Source organism: Scyliorhinus torazame, chromosome 13, assembly GCF_047496885.1.
Source record: "Scyliorhinus torazame isolate Kashiwa2021f chromosome 13, sScyTor2.1, whole genome shotgun sequence".
NCBI classification, from domain to species: Eukaryota; Metazoa; Chordata; class Chondrichthyes; order Carcharhiniformes; family Scyliorhinidae; genus Scyliorhinus; species Scyliorhinus torazame.
The window spans coordinates 32,405,700-32,426,884 of record NC_092719.1 but is presented as its reverse complement, the minus strand read 5'-3'; the positions used below and the strand labels follow the sequence as shown (position 1 = coordinate 32,426,884).

General features: G+C 43.0%; 1 protein-coding gene across 4 annotated transcripts in view; it reads right to left on the bottom strand.

Annotated features, from left to right (window-relative positions):
- LOC140387934 (plexin-B2-like) overlaps nucleotides 1-21,185 on the bottom strand; it is a 311,161-nt gene that overhangs the window by 79,696 nt on the left and 210,280 nt on the right. For all 4 annotated transcript variants that reach the window (XM_072471277.1, XM_072471280.1, XM_072471279.1 and 1 more), the window contains 5 exons: nucleotides 12,995-13,174; nucleotides 5,014-5,154; nucleotides 3,970-4,070; nucleotides 1,866-1,992; nucleotides 586-745 (listed from right to left, as the gene is read on the bottom strand). In XM_072471277.1, the coding sequence (XP_072327378.1) occupies nucleotides 586-745; nucleotides 1,866-1,992; nucleotides 3,970-4,070; nucleotides 5,014-5,154; nucleotides 12,995-13,174 (709 nt within the window). The remainder of the gene's footprint in view (nucleotides 1-585; nucleotides 746-1,865; nucleotides 1,993-3,969; nucleotides 4,071-5,013; nucleotides 5,155-12,994; nucleotides 13,175-21,185) is intronic.

Sequence of the window (21,185 nt, the reverse complement as noted above, 5' to 3'; positions counted from 1 at the left end):
ATAATTCTATTTTTCCACCGCTTGTGAATGATAGTTCCCATTCTTGCCATCCCACGATGCCGGGAAACCCGTGGGCAGGGGAGCGCTGCCAACGGGAGAAGTTAATCACAAAGGCCAGAGAATTCTGACCCTTCTCTCACGCAGTACCTTACAACTGGTTTAGTGAAGCATGCCTAGCAATCAGTCTATTTCAGTACAGTGACACTCTATTTTTGCCTAGAAGTCTACTCCCAATCATCATTATTCTTTCTTTTTCCATTGTTAAACATGTAAAAAAAAAAAGTATCCCAATTCTTTTTGTCATTATTCCATAAATTCTCCAAGCATTTAAAAAAATGATGTATGGAAATTGGCGGCTAAACAAAGCAACTTATATTTTAAACATTGCTGCACAAGACTATGACAAAGACTATTTTTGTATATTTTTGTGTGGCATAATGAAAGGCAAGTCTAATGAGGAAAGAGAACTTGAAAAATTGAAACTTAATCCTGTTATTACTATATCTGAATTTCTAATTCCAATGTTCCCAAAAATACATTTTATTTTTCCTTCAAACAAGTATATCCTTTTATAGGAGAACTCACCTTGACCTGGAGGGGTAGGACCTATATTATGGACACTTGGAAACAGACAAGTAACAGATTCTGGTGAACGTGTTCGATGATCACTTTTGATATTATTAAAAAAACACTCTATGTGGTCTTGGTCCGTTAAAGCAGGCAATAGGTCTATGTTCAGTTGTACCTAAATACAGGAAAACGAAAATATAAACAATGCAAAATGATTTTGCCTCAAAGACACATTACCAATATATAAAGCTCAAAACAATCAATTCAAGAATATCTTAAACTTTATTTCAAATTTTCAGATGGTATTAGTTTTATACAACTATTAGAAATCGCATTTTACAATCACAAACTTGCGAGAAATTATTACATTTGCTGCATCAAAATTTGGTTTAATCAGCAATTCTGAGACTTCAGTCCAAGGGCAGCACGGTAGCATGGTGGTTAGCACAATTGCTTCACAGCTCCAGGGTCCCAAGTTCGATTCCTGCTTGGGTCACTGGCTTTGCGGAGTCTGCACGTTCTCCCCGTGTGCGCGTGGGTTTCCTCCGGGTGCTCCGGTTTCCTCCCACAGTCCAAAGATGTGCAGGTTAGGTGGGTTGGCCATGCTAAATTGCCCATAGTGTCCAAAATTGCCCTTAGTGTTGGGTGGGGGTACTGGGTTATGGGGATAGGGTGGAGGTGTGCAGTTGGGTAGAGTGCTCTTTCAGAGAGCCGGTGCAGACTCGATGGGCCGAATGGCCTCCTTCTGCACTGTAAATTCTATGAAATCTATAAAACAACAGAATGGTCAGAATAAATCTGATTGCACCGTTGTTTTTGGTGCCCACCTATTCGAATAATTCGGCACAATTATCAAGAAGAATGAGTGCAAAAGGGCAGCACGGTGGTGCAGTGGATTAGCCCTGCAGCCGCATGGCACCGAGGTCCCAGGTTCGATCCCGGCTCTGGGTCACTGTCCGTGTGGAGTTTGCACATTTGCCCCGTGTTTGCGTGGGTTTCGCCCCCACAACCCAAAGATGTGCAGGCTAGGTGGATTGGCAACACTAAATTGCCCCTTAAATGGAAAAATTGAATTGGGTACTTGACATTTATTTTTTTTTAAATTCAAAAAATGAATGAGTGGAAGTACCAGGCATCCTCTAATTGGTCATTTTTGGCATTAAATTAAGAAATATGGACCAACCATGTTGGAAACTTTACATCCACACAATATTGTACATAAGAGACAAAATCATTGAACCAATGAAATATTAATCCAACTTTTGACACTGAAAACTACATGTAATGAAGCATACCAGGCCGTTTTCATTTCGACTCATATTCTGAGGAATAGCACTAGTAACCATGGCACATCGTTTGTCCAGACTCCACAACCAATGATATTTTTCATCAGCCTTTGTACAATTCGACTTCCTGGAACAACTGATCAGACAGATTATTGATGTCAATATGAATGAGTGTACTAGCCTATACTTATCTGGAAATGCAAAGTGCATTTGCTGTAAGGGCTGCACGGTGATGCAGTGGTTAGCACCGCTGCTTCACAGCGCCAAGGACCCGGGTTCGATCCCAACCTTGGGTCACTGTCTGTGTGGGGATTGCACATTCTCCCTGTGTCTGCGTGGGTCGCACCCTCACAACCCATATTCAAGTTTAGTATTTAATCACAACATCTTGAACTGTATCTTTCTCTTTTCAACCGTGGTATTACAGGCCTTTCTCCAATTAAAGAAAGAAATCAATTTTGAACAACTACATAATTCTGGTGTTAAACAGAAACACAGGTAATTTATTTCATTCTATAAATATATATATACTACTGGGAATCATAGGAAGCTGTGAAAATCTAATATAAAGTAAGTATTGAATTCTAGTTATTTAGTTTTGAATGATGTGCAAGAGTCCAAAAGATGTGTAGTTTGGTGGACTGGCCATGCTGAATTGCACTTTAGTATCTAAAGATGCGTAGGTTAGATTACGGGGTTGGGTGAAATGGGCTGAGGCAGCGTGCTCTTTCAGCGGGTCAGTGCAGACTCGATGGGCCAAATGGCCTCCTTCTGCACTGCAGAGATTCTACTCTAGGAGTACATAAAGGAAATTGGTATTGGACCCATTTTCAAAACCGGAAATGCAAATATCTTCCACAATTGACTAAATTGGTCTTCCCACCCCCAAGCCTCAGATTTAAGGAAGGAAATAGCCTTTTTCCTTTACTAAACATTACTCTGAATATGCAAGTGAACATCAGTGGTTGCTGATTCGAAGAGGAGCAACGAGGATGCACTGGGATACTCAGTTCTATCCTTGAGGAAACTCTGAAGCTCATCTAGCTTTTGCTGCAGAAATAGGAAAATGAGGAAAAAAACCCTAACTTTTGCAACGTCGAGAAGCAGGCTGCTTGATTGTTGCTGAGTAAAGAACCTCGGGATATAAACTCAAAATTACCAAGCGTCAGTCAAACTGGAGCTTGGAAAGAACTGTCCAGATGTTTTATAGACACTCGTCATAGTATTTGATGCTATGATGTCCTTGGAATGAGAACTGGATAAATATGCAAAGGTGAAGCAAAACAAAAAACCTGTAGCTGCAGTAAAACAAGCAATACATATTGGGAGACACAGCACAGGTCAAGTAATCGTCTGTGGACGGGGGAGCTGAGTTCATATTTTAGGTGAGGACCCTACATTAGATGGAATGCCACAAATACACAATTGAGAACATGATATTTATAAGAAATTAAAATAAAAAATACACATAGGTAATTTTGTAGCCAAAAACAGTGAGTTAATGGGCCAAATCTTGGGATGTGTGCTACTAGGAAAGGCGTTTACTGCACCTTTGTGCTCAAATATAATTTGTCTTAATGAGGGCATGTGTTGTGTACAGGAAGATGTGGTCTGGTGTATCAGGCAGCATTCATATACCAGTACTAAAAATGATTACACAGAGATTACAATGATCATTTTGTGTTGATATTTAAACCTCCACATGAGCAGCATCCGAAGAAAGCTCTCCGATTTACATTTGATTGAATCAAGGCTAACTAACTGCTAACTGTTTCCATCAATTTATTGGGGAGTCGGGGCAGCATGGTGGCCCAGGGGTTAGCACTGCTGCCTACGGCGCTGGGGCTCTGGGTTCAATCCCGGCCCCGGGTCACGGTCTGTGGGAAGGTTTCACATTCTCCCCGTGTCTGCGTGGGTTTCACCCTCACAACCCAAAAATGTGCAGGATAGGTAGCTTGGCCACACGAACTTGCCCCTTGATTGGGAAAAAAAAAAATTGGATAATCTAAAAAAAAAAAATTTTAATTTATTGGGGGGTCTGTTCTACAGAATGAACACTTGCAAACAGGAGCTTGAAAGCATCAATTAAATACTCCCAAGAAGCAAAACTTACATTCCTTCCATTGCACACCAACCACAGTAAGGATCTCCAGATGCAATGCAAGACTCACAACTTTTGTAACTGTCACATTCCTGGACTGGCAGACAAGTGATCTGAAATACAAGTTTTCAATGACAAAAAATGAAATTCTGCACTCTTTAAATAGAGATATTAAACTGGTAAACAGAATTATTATTCACTGCATAATTAATTAACTGCAACAAGAAATCTCAAAACATCCTTTATACTTTGGTTTTGCAACAATTTGCACACCACTGGCACGTTGGCAGCTTTGGGGGGGGAAAAAGTGTGATAGTTACACAAAGAGAAAATAGACAGGTCTCACTTCATTACTGACTTCATCGGCTGAATGCGAAGTGCATTCCACAACAAGCACCCGGCGCTGAGAGAATGGTAAATTACATGCTGTGGCAATACCTTTCTTAAATCATCTGCTAGGATACCATGATTACTACAATGTTTCTGATTAAAGGTTGGCTCATTACTGTTGGAGGAGGTACTGCTAGGAGGTACGTGAGGTTTCATCTCATACAATGTCCATGGCTCTGGCGATGTAATCAAATATTTATCCTATATGGCAGTGTTCTTTACTGGCAGCCCACAGAACTCCTCGGGCCTACCCATCTCTCTTGCCGATGGCTTCACACACTGACTAAACTATTTTATAATATAGACAATGAATTATTTTTTTAAAAAAAATTTTTTTTAAAAGAACCAGGACAGAACAAATTCAAATAGATGTGTCTCAAGCTGAAAATATGCCTTTAACTCAAAAATGCGATCAAATGTATTCAAAATAAATTCATCAGATGCTCGTATCTGAATTGAATGACTTGCTCGCTTGCCTTGGATAGCTGACCTGGATGGACAAGAATTACTGGTCCCGTATCAAAGGAAACTAATTTCCAGCAAGCCTCGTTTTAAACCAATATGTAATATAAAGTAAACCAATAACATGATTAATGCAGGCAAATGTGTGTTTTGGGGGGAAAAAAACATGACTCAATCGAATGAGAAGATAAAATAACGTGTTACCTTTTTCTCAGTCATGACGTATAGATGATCTCTTTTTGCATTGAAGAAAAGGTCACTGTTCACCTTCGTGCCCGGGACCATGGAAACAATCTGATATTCATCAGCTGTTACGTTCAGCAGTTTTGTTCTGCTCAGGAATACCTATAGGATAGTGAACATTTATAGCTGTTGTGCAAGAAAGTGCATGGAAACGTCACACTCACACAATCACTTGGCACTAATAAAAATAAACCTCGTGATTTTTGGGCTGATTATTCGGTTGCTTTCTGAGTAAAAATAAATCTCCTATTACTCAGATACTTCAGTGTCTGATAAAGTGTATTTTTTATAAATACTGTCACAACATTAGATTGGATTTGTTTGTCACGTATACTGAGGTACAGTGAAAAATATTGATCTGCATACAGTTCAGACAGATCATTCCATACAGGAAAATAAAATAAATAGGGCAAATACAAAAAAAAAACCACACAATGTAAATACTTTGACACAGGCATTGGGTGAAGCATACAGGTATGTAGTACTACTCGGTAGAGAAGGAGTGTGAAGAGATCAGACCAGTCCATAAGAGGGTCGCTTAGGAGTCTGGTAACAGCCGGGAAGAAGCTGTATTTGAATCAGTTTTCCCAGACTTTGTATCTCCTGCCCAATGGAAGAAGTTAGAAGAGTGAATAAGCCAGGTGGGAGGGGTCTTTGATTATGCTGCCCGCTTTCCCTAGGCAGCAGGAGCAATGGATGGGAGGCGGGTTTGGTGTGATGGACACACACTAGCCAAGGGGGCCTTCTCTTGTAGACGTATCCATGAAACAAACTTTGGTCCAAGGCCAAACCTCTCCAATACTGTAAAGATACTTCCACTTCACCCTATCAAATGCCTTCTTGGCATCCAAAGTCACCACCACCTCTGGCCCTGGCCCCACAGGTGGGGAGAGACTACATTTAACAGGCACTGGATGTTAGATGACAACTGTCAGCCCTTAACAAATCCTGTCTGATCTTCACCAATCACACCAGGGAGGCAAGGCTCTGACCTCATTGCTAGCACCTTAGCCAATACCTTGGCATCACCATTCAGCAATGAAAAAGGATGGTATGACCAACGTTCCTCTATCCGGAGCAGACACCAGCATGCCGCTCGAGTTCCTGACCTGAATGATCTCCCAGGAGGCTGCCTGCCATCTCAACTGGTGAGCCAGGAGGTGGCTGGTCTTCTCCCCATGTTAGAAATACCTCCTCTCGAACACTCCAGCTGGCGCACCACCTTACCCATAAATAATTGTATCTGCAGTTTTTTCCTGTTCGCCAAGAGCTCCATGGTAGGGTCACTCTAACACATGCGGACTACACTATTGTCAACTTGCTTCTGATGCTCTTCTCTTACCTCCCTATCCATCTGCACCTTGTATAATATAATCTCCCCTCCAGTAACTGCTTTCTGTTATGTTGTGTTGTGGCCTTAGTACATCTAGTTCCTTGACTAGTTGATGATTTATTAACAATATTAACAAGTGGAAAGATAACTAACAATTTGTGATACAATCAGTGACGAATAAACAAATTCAGTGAATTCTCCTGGAGCTACTTCTATTGCGACTACCTCATGTACATCTTACTACCAACTGCGGGTATTTCAAGTCACATGATAGATCTTTATCCCCACTAGCTGGTTGGAGGTCGCGTTGCTAACTTTATACAGAACTGTGCACAGGCATATCACCACATCTTCCTTCCTCTGGAACTGTTAGCATTTACATCCAAATGTAACAAAAATGTCTTACAAAACATGATCTGTATCACAATGTTACACATGTCATATGTACAAATGCAACTATGCTTTACACAACATGACGTGCCGGATAATTTTAAATGTGTCCCTTGTGCACAGCTTATTGGATATTCAATACAACATCGTCCAGTTGGTCTTCTGAACTTTGATCGGCTGCGTGATGTTGTTTTAACTTTCGGAAGACTGGTTTTCTGGCTGGTCTTTTTCGTAGGACCAATTTTCAGCCACTGCATGCGCCATCTTAGAACTTTCACACATATCATTGTCCGGTGCAGATTGGGCACCCTTGTGATCACCTCGTCGCTCCCACCAAACTACCTGAACGTGTTTCTTGATCGTCTTCTTCTAGCTTAGCATCTGAGCCTCTACTTTCCTCATCGTAATCATGGTCATTGTAATTATCATCGTAGTAATCATCATCGGAGTCATTATCATATGCAATAGCTTTTCCTGTAAGTGCAACATTGCACGTGGAATTAGAAGTGACCAATTTCAAAGTCAACAGTGAGTTTTGCTGCAGAACTTTCATCCAGCACTTTATGCTCTGGAAGTTCGAGAGGACTGAAAAAGTTTAAGAAAGAGTCATTTGGTACAGTTTTCGTAAGTGCTCCGACCAGTGCTCCGACCCTTATGCTTTCTGCTTCATTTTAATGGTTTTCAGTGTGAAGTTTTTTCCTTTCTTCCAGTCGATCTGGCACCCTGTGATTTCTAGTTCGGCAAAGAATAAAAAGTCTAACTTGTCAGACCTCGACTCCAACTGGTAAACTTTTGTGATTATCTCATTTGTGAAATACTCATTCGGCTCGAACTTAAACTCCAGAGAGAAGCTCATTGGCTCTACAGGCTCTGAAAATTTTATGTTTACATCTTGCAAATGCTTTTAAGATAGGCTCATCATGCTCTTGTATCATGTCGCTGAGCGTATTCGCATTTTTGAAGATTGTTAACCAGAATTCTGGAGTTCCCTTTGGATCCTACATCTCTTCATCCGATTTATCTTCCTCCACTTTAACTTTCGCTTGGATCTCATTGGATATCTGCGCCATTATACTTTGTTTGGAGTTGCAACGATCTTCTGTCACTGCACTGTCTGGAATGTAGAGACGCTCAACTAGGATAAGGGCATCACATGCATCCACTCCTATGATGGACTCGTGCTTCGTGTCCACAACGGAAAATGGTATGATGTGACGTCTGTTGTGTACCCAAGCTTCAAGTTCATATGCTCCCAGCGTCTCAATCTCATGCCCATTGTAATCTTTCAGTAGTCTGGTTTGATTGACGACTTTCGATTAAACTAGCAGCCTGTTCAAATCAGATAAACTATGAAGGTTGGCCCTCGCTCCAGTGTCAAGCTTGCATTTGATCATTGTGGCGTTCAGCATCACTGGAATAGTCCATCTGTCTTCGATGGTGTCAACACCACCAACACTATTGCCATAACTGGTCAGTAGGATTTCTTCGCTCTGTATATTCGGAGTCATCATGTCCTTAGACAAAATCAGGTCAATGAAAAATGGGTCTTCAATGGACATCTCATCAATTGCATTGACTGCTCCTGTTTTGCCCACTGCAGGACGTGAAAAACATTGCTTCACAAAAGGATTTGTTCGGCCACACCTGGAACTCACCTTCCCAATACTGGACATTGCCGTGGTCCATGTCGATTGCCACATTGCTGGCTTAAAATGGCGGATCCGGTCAGCCGCTTAAAATGGCTGCCCGCATTGAGACCACATTTCTTATTTGACTGCATCACAGTGATGGCGCTGGCATCTTCTTCCAGATTGGCGCCAAAATATTTTAGGTTGAGCATACTGGTCTGCTGTGCAGCTAGCTCACTTGCATGGCAATTCTGGATAGGGCTTTCTAATTGAAGCTCTTCTTTTTGGGTACGTGTATGAAATATATAACATTCACACGTCTTATTTTTCTTCGGCGAGTAATGCTGATCAAAGTAATTTATTACTGCATCGTAGCTCTTGTTTGCCTCTTCGCTATTGAACGTGAAGGTATTGTAAATTTCTATTGCTTGAGGGCCTGCTATCTTGAGCAGCAACCAATACGCCTCTAGTCAGGCTGTGCCTTCTGGCCAAGGGCTACAATATAGAATCCGAATTGCTGCTTAAAAGCACCCCAGTTCTCAGCTACATTACCAGTGACTTGAAGCTGGTGGGGTGCTTTCAAACCTTGCATCTTAAACTGCACAGTCTTTCCTTGCATTGAGTTCCAGTTGCCCGTAGTTTACTAGGTAGGCAGAAGAATTTTCTTTTTTCTTTCTTCAGCTTGTTTTGTCCCATCTTCTCCGTCATTATCTTTAATTGTTCAACACGCTTGGTACCATATTATGTTTTGAGTTATGGCTATCGTACAGATTACATAGAACATCTAGTTCCTTGACTAGTAAGAAGATTTATTAACAATATTAACACCTGGAAAGACAACTAACGAATTGCGATACAGCCAATAACAAATAAATGAAGGTGGTGAATTCTCCTGGAGCTACTTCTACTGCGACTAACCTCAGGTACGTCTTACTGCAAACTGGCGGGGATCTCAAGTCAGGTAAGAGATCTCTATCATCACCAGCAGGTATAATACGGCCTTCGGCTTATTAAAGGCTGCCCACCACTTCACCAGCTCTGTTCCGACGCCTTGATATACCCGGATGATGCTCCCTTTCCATCTCAAATCTCTTTGGCCCACTTCAGGACACCCCGCCCCCCCCCTTTTCTTGAAAGCTGTGGAATCTTATAACAAGTGCCTGTGGCAGTTCATTTGCCAAGGTTTCTGTCAGAGAGTTCGATGGGCCCTATAAACTCTGGAGGGGACAACTGTCCATCCACCCCGCCACCCCCCTCCCAAACGTCCGAACATCTGAAGATAAATATTCAGTGTGATTCGGGCCCGTCATCCCCTCTGGCAATCCCACAATTTGGAGATTTAGTCTCCTTGGATTTGTCTTTCAGACTATCTATTTTTGCCCTCAGGATCTTGTTTCTCTCCCACACCAATGAGATCCCAGCCTCTAATGAGCCGATTTGATCGCTGTGCATCAACAAAGTTTCATCCACTCCCTTCGACACTTTTCCGTTCTTCTTCACAGCCTCGTTTTCTCCACCTTCTCTCGAATTCGACCAACAGCCTCCTCAATCGACTTTTTGAGAGTTTCCATCATCACCTGCCCTTGCTTTTCGATATGCTTCCTGAACTGCTAATGAAGTTCGAGGCCAGTATCCCTGTCAGTATATCCTCCGCAATAGGAACTGCCGCATCCCCTGGAGCTGTGTCCGCCATCTGCCCTTCTGGCGAGCCACACAGACTCCCCAAATCCGTCGAAGGATTTCCACTCACAACATTCTTTCCACCAGCCTTTTTTGAGACTTTCAACATTCTTTCCTCGACAGGCATACTAAACCTTTAGATGGGCCGAGTTTGTTCACCAACATTCCTCGGGAAAACAAGTACCCTGTTGGAAGGTACCCAGTGTGCGGCCTTCTCCTCCATGCCACCACCGGAAGGCTCAGTTGTCTCTTCCATGGTCTCATCTCCAAATCTGAAACCATACCAGCTACCAAAGATATTTTTAGCCTTTGATCCTTCAGATTCAAAAAATTTACAGCGCAGAAGGAGGCCATTCGGCCCATCGAGTCTGCACCGGCTCGTGGAAAGAACACCCTACCCAAGGTCCACACCTCCACTCTATCCCCATAACCCAGTAACCCCACCCAACACTAAGGGCAATTTTGGAAACTAAGGGCAATTTAGCATGGCCAATCCACCTAACCTGCATATCTTTGGACTGTGGGTGGGAAAGCACCCAGAGGAAACCCACGCAGACACAGGGAGAATGTGCAGACTCCGCACAGACAGTGACCCAAGCCGGGAATCGAACCTGGGACCCTGGAGCTGTGAAGCAATTGTGCTAACCACAATGCTACCGTGCTGCCCACAGATTTCATTAAACCTCACTTGCTCTTGCAATGTAAGGGCTAAAACATTACATCCTGATTGCTAATACCTTCGACAATTAGCTGTTCAGAGCTGAACACAGCCATTTAATATTCATCCACCTTCAACCAACCACATGCACTCTTAATCACACAAACACTTCTAGGTCTGAACAAAGTTCCTGTTTTTAAACATGGATATGAAGTCTCACAAACACTGATACATCTCCCACCTGAAAATAAAATCTTAGATAATAATCCAATTACTGTGAAGCCCAATCATTCCGGTATGACCAACACAAATGAAGTTACGGTAAAGAAAGTCATTGTTTTGTGCTCTACCACAGCCGGTCCGATCAGCAGATATGTTATTCAGTATTAATGGCAACCCGCTTCATCAGAAATTCTATTTACAGAACTACATCAGTGAATTGTTTAAAGTCAACCTGAGTCAAGGTAGAGATGTGCACAGTGGACTACATAACGACAAACACATCATCTTCTGTCTTATGACTGACTTTCATTGCTGTGTTCTGAAAATTTGTCAATTTCAAAAAATCTGGGTTCGAGAACATTTACTTTAAACAGATCTCACCTTGATCGGTGCCTAATAAGTAGTTCCTTTTACTACTTGGTTTGAAACTTCTTACACAACCTAGGTGTGATATGAGCATCAGATAGATGTCTCCATATCCTTGGAGTCAATCATTCACCAATTCTTCAAGGATATTGGATGTCTAATGCGTACTCCGTTCCGATGCCAAGGAAATCCAAATTGTTCCTCAACTTTTTATTGTGACCTTCCTGTGCTGGCTCATGTAAGGTGCTGACAGTCAACCCAAGATTAGCTGCAATATTTTAGATTTATCTCAGTATTCCTTTCCTCTTATAGTTGCAAGTTTTTTTAAACCCCAAGCTTATTGTCTCCTAATCAAAGCTTCCTGACTGATCCTTTTTAATACTCTTTGCAGCATCCTCAAATCGCTTCACAGAATTCTAGATCACGGGATCATAGAATCTCTTCAGTGCAGAAGGAGACCGTTTGGCCCATCGAGTTTGCACTAACCCTTGGAAAGGGCACCCTACCTAGGCCTACGCCCCAACCCTATCCCCACCTAACCTTTTGGACACTGAGGGGCATTTTAGCATGGTCAATCCACCTAATCTGCACATCTTTGGACTGTGGGAGGAAACTGGAGCACCCGGGGGAAACCCACGCAGCCATGGGGAGAACGGGCAAACTCTACACAGTCACCTGAGGCCGGAATTGAACCCGGATCCTCGGTGCTGGGAGGCAGCAGTGCTAGTCACTGTGTCACCGTGCTGCACTAAGCTTCACTCAGGTATATGTTAGGCTTTATCCAGGCGATGGGAAGAGAATGAAGAAAGAGGCTGTGGTCATCCAATATTGCAAGTTCTAACATTTCAGATTTTCAAAAGAAAATTCCTTGGAGCATATGAATACACATTGCATGATGCTTGCCACTACCAGAGTTTCATGTTCGAGGGTGTGGTTTTAAAATTGATAGCCATTGCTGCTCAAATTTAAATTAATGACTCATAGTCAGTAGACTTGTCCTATTTAGGCATGTAAAGTTTATTTATTTTTTAATTCAAGAAGGTATTCAGAGGCTGGTCCACATATTTGCACTGTGTATGATCTTTTTCGCAAGTTATATTCAAACTCCCCTACTACAAAATTGTCAGAAATTGTGAGATAATCTTCACTGAAGGATGATTCAAGGAGTAAATACAAAATAAAACATGCCCTTAGTCTTGATACAGATCAGAGAAAAGTTAAACTGGTCACCAAAATAAAAAATCAGGTCCAGAATCTAGATAAAGGAACTGAAGATCTGGAACCAGAGATAAGCATACTGATATTATTTGAAAGGCAGCAAAGATCCCGCTTTTCCAAAGCAGAAATGTATTTTCTCATTTGACTGCAAATTAAAATTTCCACGGCAGATTCCACACATGTTTTTCTACAAAATAAGGGAAGCTTTTACTCAAAGTCTTACTGTAATGAATTAGACCAGGCCTTTGAGATTCGCCAATTGGAATAAGAGTTCCCTGATTAGTGGCCAAGGAACCCCTTTCTCTGTATATAACAGGGAGTGTCAGATCCTCTGAACTCCCAGTGTAGACAGCAAGCTGAATGCAGATGGCCATCCTGCTGTTGATTCAGTTAATAAAAGAAATTCTGGTGAAAGGACTTCTGCCTCTGTGAACGTATTACACTTACCTTATGAATTTCTCCTTTCACATCGCCCAAAAAGGCTATTGTATTTTCATTCTCTACAGTTACAGCTATTGCTGATAAGTTTGTATCATATTGTTTCATTGATTTAGCAGCAATTCCTTTTTTACTTGCAATGGGATATGGAAGATGTTCACCACTGCAAGGATTCGACTTTGCTTGTCCCTGAGGTAGCAGGGGGGGGAAAAAAAGAATTAAAGTTAGCTTTTATTCTAAATCAACATAGACAAGTAAACAAACATTTTTGTCGGTGATATTGAAGTACTGCTTTTGTGAAATGAATACACTAATTAAAAGCTGTCTTCTGCAGAAGAGTAAATAACTGTACCCAGCACGAACCGCAGAATAAGATTAATTGCCTTACCATTTCTGCATGATGTGTCTGCTATCTTTGGACCTACCTTTAAAACAAAAACTAAGTACATGTTCCAGATACGTAGGCTAAAAAATAAAAAGGGCACGAGTAGGCCAACCATCACAATCCACTTCATTTTTACTTCCATCCATCCACTGAAATTGGAAGTTTCCCCGAGTATCTCTCAAGTTCACATATTCCTCAGATTGGTTTTTAAATTTAAAAGTACCCAATTCATTTTTGTTCCAATGAAGGGGAAATTTAGCCCAGTCAATCCACTTACCCTGCCCATCTTTGTGTTTTGGGGGTGAGACCCACACAGACACAGGGAAAATGTGCAAACTCCACACGGACAGTGACCCGGGCCGGGATCATAGAATTTACAGTGCAGAAGGAGGCCACTCGGCCCATCGAGTCTGCACCGGCTCTTGGAAAGAGCACCCAACCCAAGCCCACACCACCCTATCCCCATAACCCCACTCAACCAACACCAAGGGCAATTTTGGACACTAAGGGCAATTTAGCATGGCCAATCCACATAACCTGCACATCTTTGGACTGTGGGAGGAAACCGGAGCACCCGGAGGAAATCCACGCACACACGGGGAGAATGTGCAGACTCCGCACAGACAGTGACCCAGCCGGGAATCGAACCTGGGAACCTGGAGCTGTGACACAATTGTGCTAACCACTATGCTACCATGCTGCCCGGGTCCTCAGCGCCTTGATGATGATAATCTATGATAATCTATGATAGGGCGCATTTGAAGGATGCCTCAATTGCAGTGAAAGTGAATGCTGCGAGGGAAAAGGGAAATTCTTTGCCTCTCATCAGAATCTTTGATCTTAATTCCATTAACCTCCCCACGTTTTCACTGTCTTAGTCTATAGCTGGGAGAGCTCAGAAAAATCAATGGACTCCAAGCTAAGTTTGCACAATTATTAATGAAGACTTGCATTTATGCAGTGCTCTTTATGACCACCAGGCAACTCAAAATGGTGTGCGGCAAATTAAGAACTTCCAAAATTGTAATGTGTGAATCACAGCAGCCAATTTAAGCACAGCAAACACCCACAAAGTGATGGGATGTTGATTGAGGAATAACTATTGACCAGGAACATCAGGGTTAACTCCCTTGCTCATCTTTGAAATAGTGCCATGGGATTTATTACATTCATCCAAACAGGCTGATGGATCCTTGGTTTATGATCTCACCCAAAGGACAACCCTCAGATAACCATGCAGCGCTCCCTCACGGATGTACTGGAGTGTCACCCTGGATTTTTGTGCTCAAGTCCTGTAGTGGGGTTTGAACCCAGAACCCCCGTGACTCAGAGGCAAGGGTGCTACCTATCGAAGTCACAGTTGACATTTTGGATGTGACATTGGCCATGACATTTCTCCCCACCTCATTATCTGGGTACTAGACATTCACATTGTGTCCAAAGTTTGTTGTGTCTATACAGATCACAATGTGCTTGAACCGTGTTTTCTAATTCAACGCCAGTTGAATAATCCTAGCCAAATCAGTGGATTATAAGTTAACGGCTGTTATATTAAGCCTGCACAATGTTCTAGTCAGAAAACATTTTGGACCACATGTTTAAATCTGGTCGAGCAAGTCAGTCAATCTCTTTAGGTGGTGAAGAGAAAAGCCAAAAGAATAAACGGAACAGGAGTAGATGCACTGACTCTGCTAACTCGCTGTATCATTTTGTCAGCATTGGCAGTCATATCATTTAAATCCAAATTTCTGACCATTTCTTGCAATCCGTAATTTCTTACTGGTGCAAAAGCCAGCCATCTACTTTATAAGTATATCAATTGATTGCACATCAACTACCTTGTTAGGGTCCACATTTGACAATTCCAAATCTATTTTCATTCGGGCATTTTATCTCGACTTGTATTCAATTTACTTTGGTTACAGCTCCAGATTGCACAATGCAGGGTAAGGTAGGAAGGAGCACAGAAGGCTGGAGGAAAGGAGTGTGGCATAGCCACACTGGACACACACCCAGTCACACTGGATACTTAAAGATTCTAATATTTCAATGCAGATCTGAAGATTGCTATTCCAATTGGAGGATACGTTCTGGAACATTCAATTGCTGTTGGAAGTCAGACATCAATGGAGCTCTGTATGGGCAAACATTTCTCTCATCTCCTTGCATGTACACTGCCTTATTCTTGCAACGGCCTACTCAGAATGCACCAGTCCACAGATTTAGGAATGGGTTCGCAAGGGGGGCAGAGAAGGGAAGGGCACAATTCCAGTTGCATAATGGCATCATGGGGTTTCCCCCAAATATGTTCAGTTGTTCTGAATGCACAGGATCACAATGGTCAGGGCTCAGGAGGTCATTTGGGCCATTCGGTCTCCACTGGCTCTCGAAATGAGCAATTCACCTACTCCTCCTCCCCCCCCCCCCCACATCTTCTCCCTGTAAAGCTGCATTTTCGGATAAGTCTCAATTCCCTCTTGAAAGCTTCAGTTGAACCAGTCTTCACCACACTCTCAGGCAGTGAATTCCAGAGCCTTGACACCCGCTATGTTAAACATTTTCTCTTCGTATCACTTTTGGTTTCTTTCATTAATCGCCTTAAAATCAGTGTCATCTCATTTTCGATTTTTCCACAAGCGAGAACAGTTTTTCCCTATTCACTTTGTCCAGACCGCTCATGATTTTGAATACCTCCATCAAATCTCCTCTCAGCCTTCTTTTCTCTCAGGAAAACAGTCCTAACTTCTCCAATCTATCTTCACAATGGAAGTTCCTCACCTCTGGAACAATTTTGGCAAATCTTTTCTGCAGTCTCTACTTCCTTCACATTCTGCCGAAAGTGCAGTACCCAGAATTGAATGCACTACTTCAGCTGAGGCCAACCTCGTGTCTTGAATAGGTTACCACCTTGTTCTTGTACTCCATGCCCCTATTAATAAAGCCCTGGATATTGTATGCTCTATTAACTGATTTCTCCACCTGTCCTGCCACCTTCAAAGGTTTATGCACATATACATCCAGGTCCCTCTGTTCTTTCACCCCCCCCCCCCTTTTTGAATTATCCCCTTGATTTTATATTGTCTTTCTACGATTTCTGTACCAAAAGGAGGAATCAGTTTTTATTCATATTGTCAATTCCCGTAATTTTTATAACCGCTTTGATAAGACTGTCCCTTAACTATAGAATGTTCAGATAAGAGAAACCATTTTTTTCAAATCTTTCATTGCAGGCAAATATTTTTATCCCATCAGAATGAATTGTTGCTGGACTTTCTACCATACCAATGTATTTATCCATAATAACTCTAAAATCAACAAAGTGCTCTTCGTATATTTTGACAGATTGGCAGACACATTGCAAAGAGTTCTGAAGTCAAGTAAACAAGTTCAATATTCCAACATAGATACATAGAAGATAGGAGCAGGAGGAGGCCTTTTGGCCCTTCGAGCATGCTCCACCATTTATCATGGCAGATCATCCAACTCAATAGCCTAATCCCGCTTTCTCGCCATAGCCTTTGATCCCATTCGCCACCAAGTGCTATATCTAACCACCTCTTCAATATATTCAATGTTTTTGCAACAACTACTTCCTGTAGTAATGAATTCCACAGGCTCACCACTCTTCTGTGTGAAGAAATGTCTCCTCATCTCTGTCCGAAATGGTTTACCCTGAATCCTCAGACTGTGACCCCGGGTTCTGGACACACCCATCATTGGGAACATCTTCCCTGCATCTACCCTGTCTAGTCCTGTTAGAATTTTATAAGTCTCTGAGATTCCACCCTCATTCTTCTGAACTGCAACGAAAACAATCCTAACCTAGTCAATCTCTCCTCACATGACAATCCCACCATCCCTGATAATCAGTCTGGTAAACCTTTGCTGCACACCCTCAGAAAAGGAGACCAAAACTGCACACAATATTCTAGATGTGGCCTCACCAAGCATCCCTGGTCCTGTACAAAGAACAAAGAAATGTACAGCACAGGTGCCGACCATACTGCCCGACTAAACTACAATCTTCTACACTTCCTGGGTCCGTATCCTTCTATTCCCATCCTATTCATATATTTGTCAAGATGCCCCTTGAATGTCCCTATCGTCCCTGCTTCCACTACCTCCTCCGGTAGTGAGTTCCAGGCGCCCACTACCCTCTGCGTAAAAAACTTGCCTCGTACATCTACTCTAAACTTTGCCCCTCTCACCTTAAACCTATGGCCCCTAGTAATTGACCCCTCTACCCTGGGGAAAAGCCTCTGACTATCCACTCTGTCTATGCCCCTCATAATTTTGTATACCTCTATCAGGTCGCCCCTCAACCTCCTTCGTTCCAGTGAGAACAAACCGAGTTTATTCAATCGCTCCTCATAGCTTATGCCCTCCATACCAGGCAACATTCTGGTAAATCTCTTCTGCACCCTCTCTAAAGCCTCCACATCCTTCTGGTAGTGTGGCGACCAGAATTGAACACTATACTCCAAGTGTGGCCTAACTAAGGTTCTATACAGCTGCAACATGACTTGCCAATTCTTATACTCAATGCCCCGGCCAATGAAGGCAAGCATGCCGTATGCCTTCTTGACTACCTTCTCCACCTGTGTTGCCCCTTTCAATGACCTGTGGACCTGTACTCCTAGATCTCTTTGGCTTTCAATACTCTTGAGGGTTCTACCATTCACTGTATATTCCCTACCTGCATTAGCCCTTCCAAAATGCATTACCTCACATTTGTCCGGATTAAACTCCATCTGCCATCTCTCCGCCCAAGTCTCCAGACAATCTAAATCCTGCTGTATCCTCAGACAGTCCTCATCGCTATCCGCAATTCCACCAACCTTTGTGTCGTCTGCAAACTTACGAATCAGACCAGTTACATTTTCCTCCAAATCATTTATATATACTACAAAGAGCAAAGGTCCCAGCACTGATCCCTGTGGAACACCACTGGTCACAGCCCTCCAATGAGAAAAGCATCCCTCCATTGCTACCCTCTGCCTTCTATGGCCTAGCCAGTTCTGTATCCACCTTACCAGTTCACCCCTGATCCCGTGTGACTTCACCTTTTGTACTAGTCTACCATGAGGGACCTTGTCAAAGGCCTTACTGAAGTCCATATAGACAACATCTACTGCCCTACCTGCATCAATCATCTTAGTGACCTCCTCGAAAAACTATATCAAGTTAGTGAGACACGACCTCCCCTTCACAAAACCGTGCTGCCTCTCACTAATACGTCCATTTGCTTCCAAATGGGAGTAGATCCTGTCTCTAAGAATTCTCTCCAGTAATTTCCCTACCACTGAAGTAAGGCTCACCGGCCTGTAGTTCCCGGGATTATCCTTGCTACCCTTCTTAAACAGAGGAACAACATTGGCTATTCTCCAGTCCTCCGGGACATCCCCTGAAGACAGCGAGGATCCAAAGATTTCTGTCAAGGCCTCAGCAATTTCCTCTCCAGCCTCCTTCAGTATTCTGGGGTAGATTCCATCAGGCCCTGGGGACTTATCTACCTTAATATTTTTTAAGACACCCAACACCTCGTCTTTTTGGATCACAATGTGACCCAGGCTATCTACACCCCCTTCTCCAGACTCAACATCTACCAATTCCTTCTCTTTGGTGAATACTGATGCAAAGTATTCATTTAGTACCTCGCCCATTTCCTCTGGCTCCACACATAGATTCCCTTGCCTATCCTTCAGTGGGCCAACCCTTTCCCTGGCTACCCTCTTGCTTTTTATGTACGTGTAAAAAGCCTTGGGATTTTCCTTAACCCTATTTGCCAATGACTTTTCATGACCCCTTCTAGCCCTCCTGACTCCTTGCTTAAGTTCCTTCCTACTTTCCTTATATGCCACACAGGCTTCGTCTGTTCCCAGCCTTTTAGCCCTGACAAATGCCTCCTTTTTCTTTTTGACGAGGCCTACAATATCACTCGTCATCCAAGGTTCCCGAAAATTGCCGTATTTATCTTTCTTCCTCACAGGAACATGCCTGTCCTGTATTCCTTTCAACTGACACTTGAAAGCCTCCCACATGTCAGATGTTGATTTGCCCTCAAACATCCGCCCCCAATCTATGTTCTTCAGTTCCCGCCTAATATTGTTATAATTAGCCTTCCCCCAATTTAGCACATTCATCCTCGGACCACTCTTATCCTTGTCCACCAGTACTTTAAAACTTACTGAATTGTGGTCACTGTTACCGAAATGCTCCCCTACTGAAACATCTACCACCTGGCCGGGCTCATTCCCCAATACCAGGTCCAGTACCGCCCCTTCCCTAGTTGGACTGTCTACATATTGTTTTAAGAAGCCCTCCTGGATGCTCCTTACAAACTCCGCCCCGTCTAAGCCCCTGGCACTAAGTGAGTCCCAGTCAATATTGGGGAAGTTGAAGTCTCCCATCACCACAACCCTGTTGTTTTTACTCTTTTCCAAAATCTGTCTACCTATCTGCTCCTCCATCTCCCGCTGGCTGTTGGGAGGCCTGTAGTATACCCCCAACATTGTGACTGCACCCTTCTTATTCCTGATTTCTACCCATATAGCCTCACTGCCCTCGGAGGTGTCCTCTCGCAGTATAGCTGTGATATTCTCCCGAACAAGTAGCGCAACTCCGCCTCCCCTTTTACATCCCCCTCTATCCCGCCTGAAACATCTAAATCCTGGAACGTTTAGCTGCCAATCCTGCCCTTCCCTCAACCAGGTCTCTGTAATGGCAACAACATCATAGTTCCAAGTAGTAATCCAAGCTCTAAGTTCATCTGCCTTACCCGTAATACTTCTTGCATTAAAACATATGCACTTCAGGCCACCAGACCCGCTGTGTTCAGCAACTTCTCCCCGTCTGCTCTGCCTCAGAGCCACACTGTCCCTATTCCCTAGTTCTCCCTCAATGTACTCGAAACCTCTCACAATGAAGGCCAACATACCATTAGCCTTCTTTACCGCCTGTTGCACCTGCATGCTTACCTTCAGCAACTGGTGCACAAGGACACCCAGGTCCCGCTGCACACTCCCCTCTCCCAATTTACAATCATTCAGGTGTTTTGCTTCCAGAGCGAATAACCTCACACTTATCCAAATTGTACTGCATCTGCCATTGATTTGCCCACTTGCCCAACCTGGTCCACATCACACTGTAGGATATCATCATCTGCAAACTTTGATCATATGGATGATGGAACAAAATGTAACATCTCAAAGTTTGCAGTGATCTGTATGACGATTTAAATGCGTAACATTCACTTTTGTGCTTCCAAACTAGACTCTTACAGGCAGTTTGCATTGTCTCATGTGCTGTCTAAGATGCTAAACTATCGTAGCACACAGGGGCAGCACAGTGGTTAGCACTGCTGCCTCACGGCACCGAGGGCCCAGGTTCGATCCCGGCCCTGGGTCATTGTCCATGTGGAGTTTGCACATTCTCCCCGTGTCTGCCTGGGTTTCGCTGCCACAACCTAAAGATGTACAGAGTAGGTGGATTGGCCATGCTAAATTGCCCCTTAATTGGAAAAATGAATTGGGTACTCTAAAAAGTTTTTTTTAAAAAAACTATTGTAGCATACAAAACTGCATCCAGTGGACCTTTGATCTATTTTTGTACCTGCAAACTAATTTTTAAAACATATCTTGGGGCACAAATCCCTTTGCTCTATTCCCCCTCGTGCCTCTCTGTTTACACATTTAAAAAAAATTTAGAGTACCCAATTTATTTTTTCCAATTCAGGGGCAATTTAGCGTGGCCAATCCACCTAGTCTGCACATCTTTGAAAACCACGCAAACATGGGGAGAATGTGCAAACTCCAC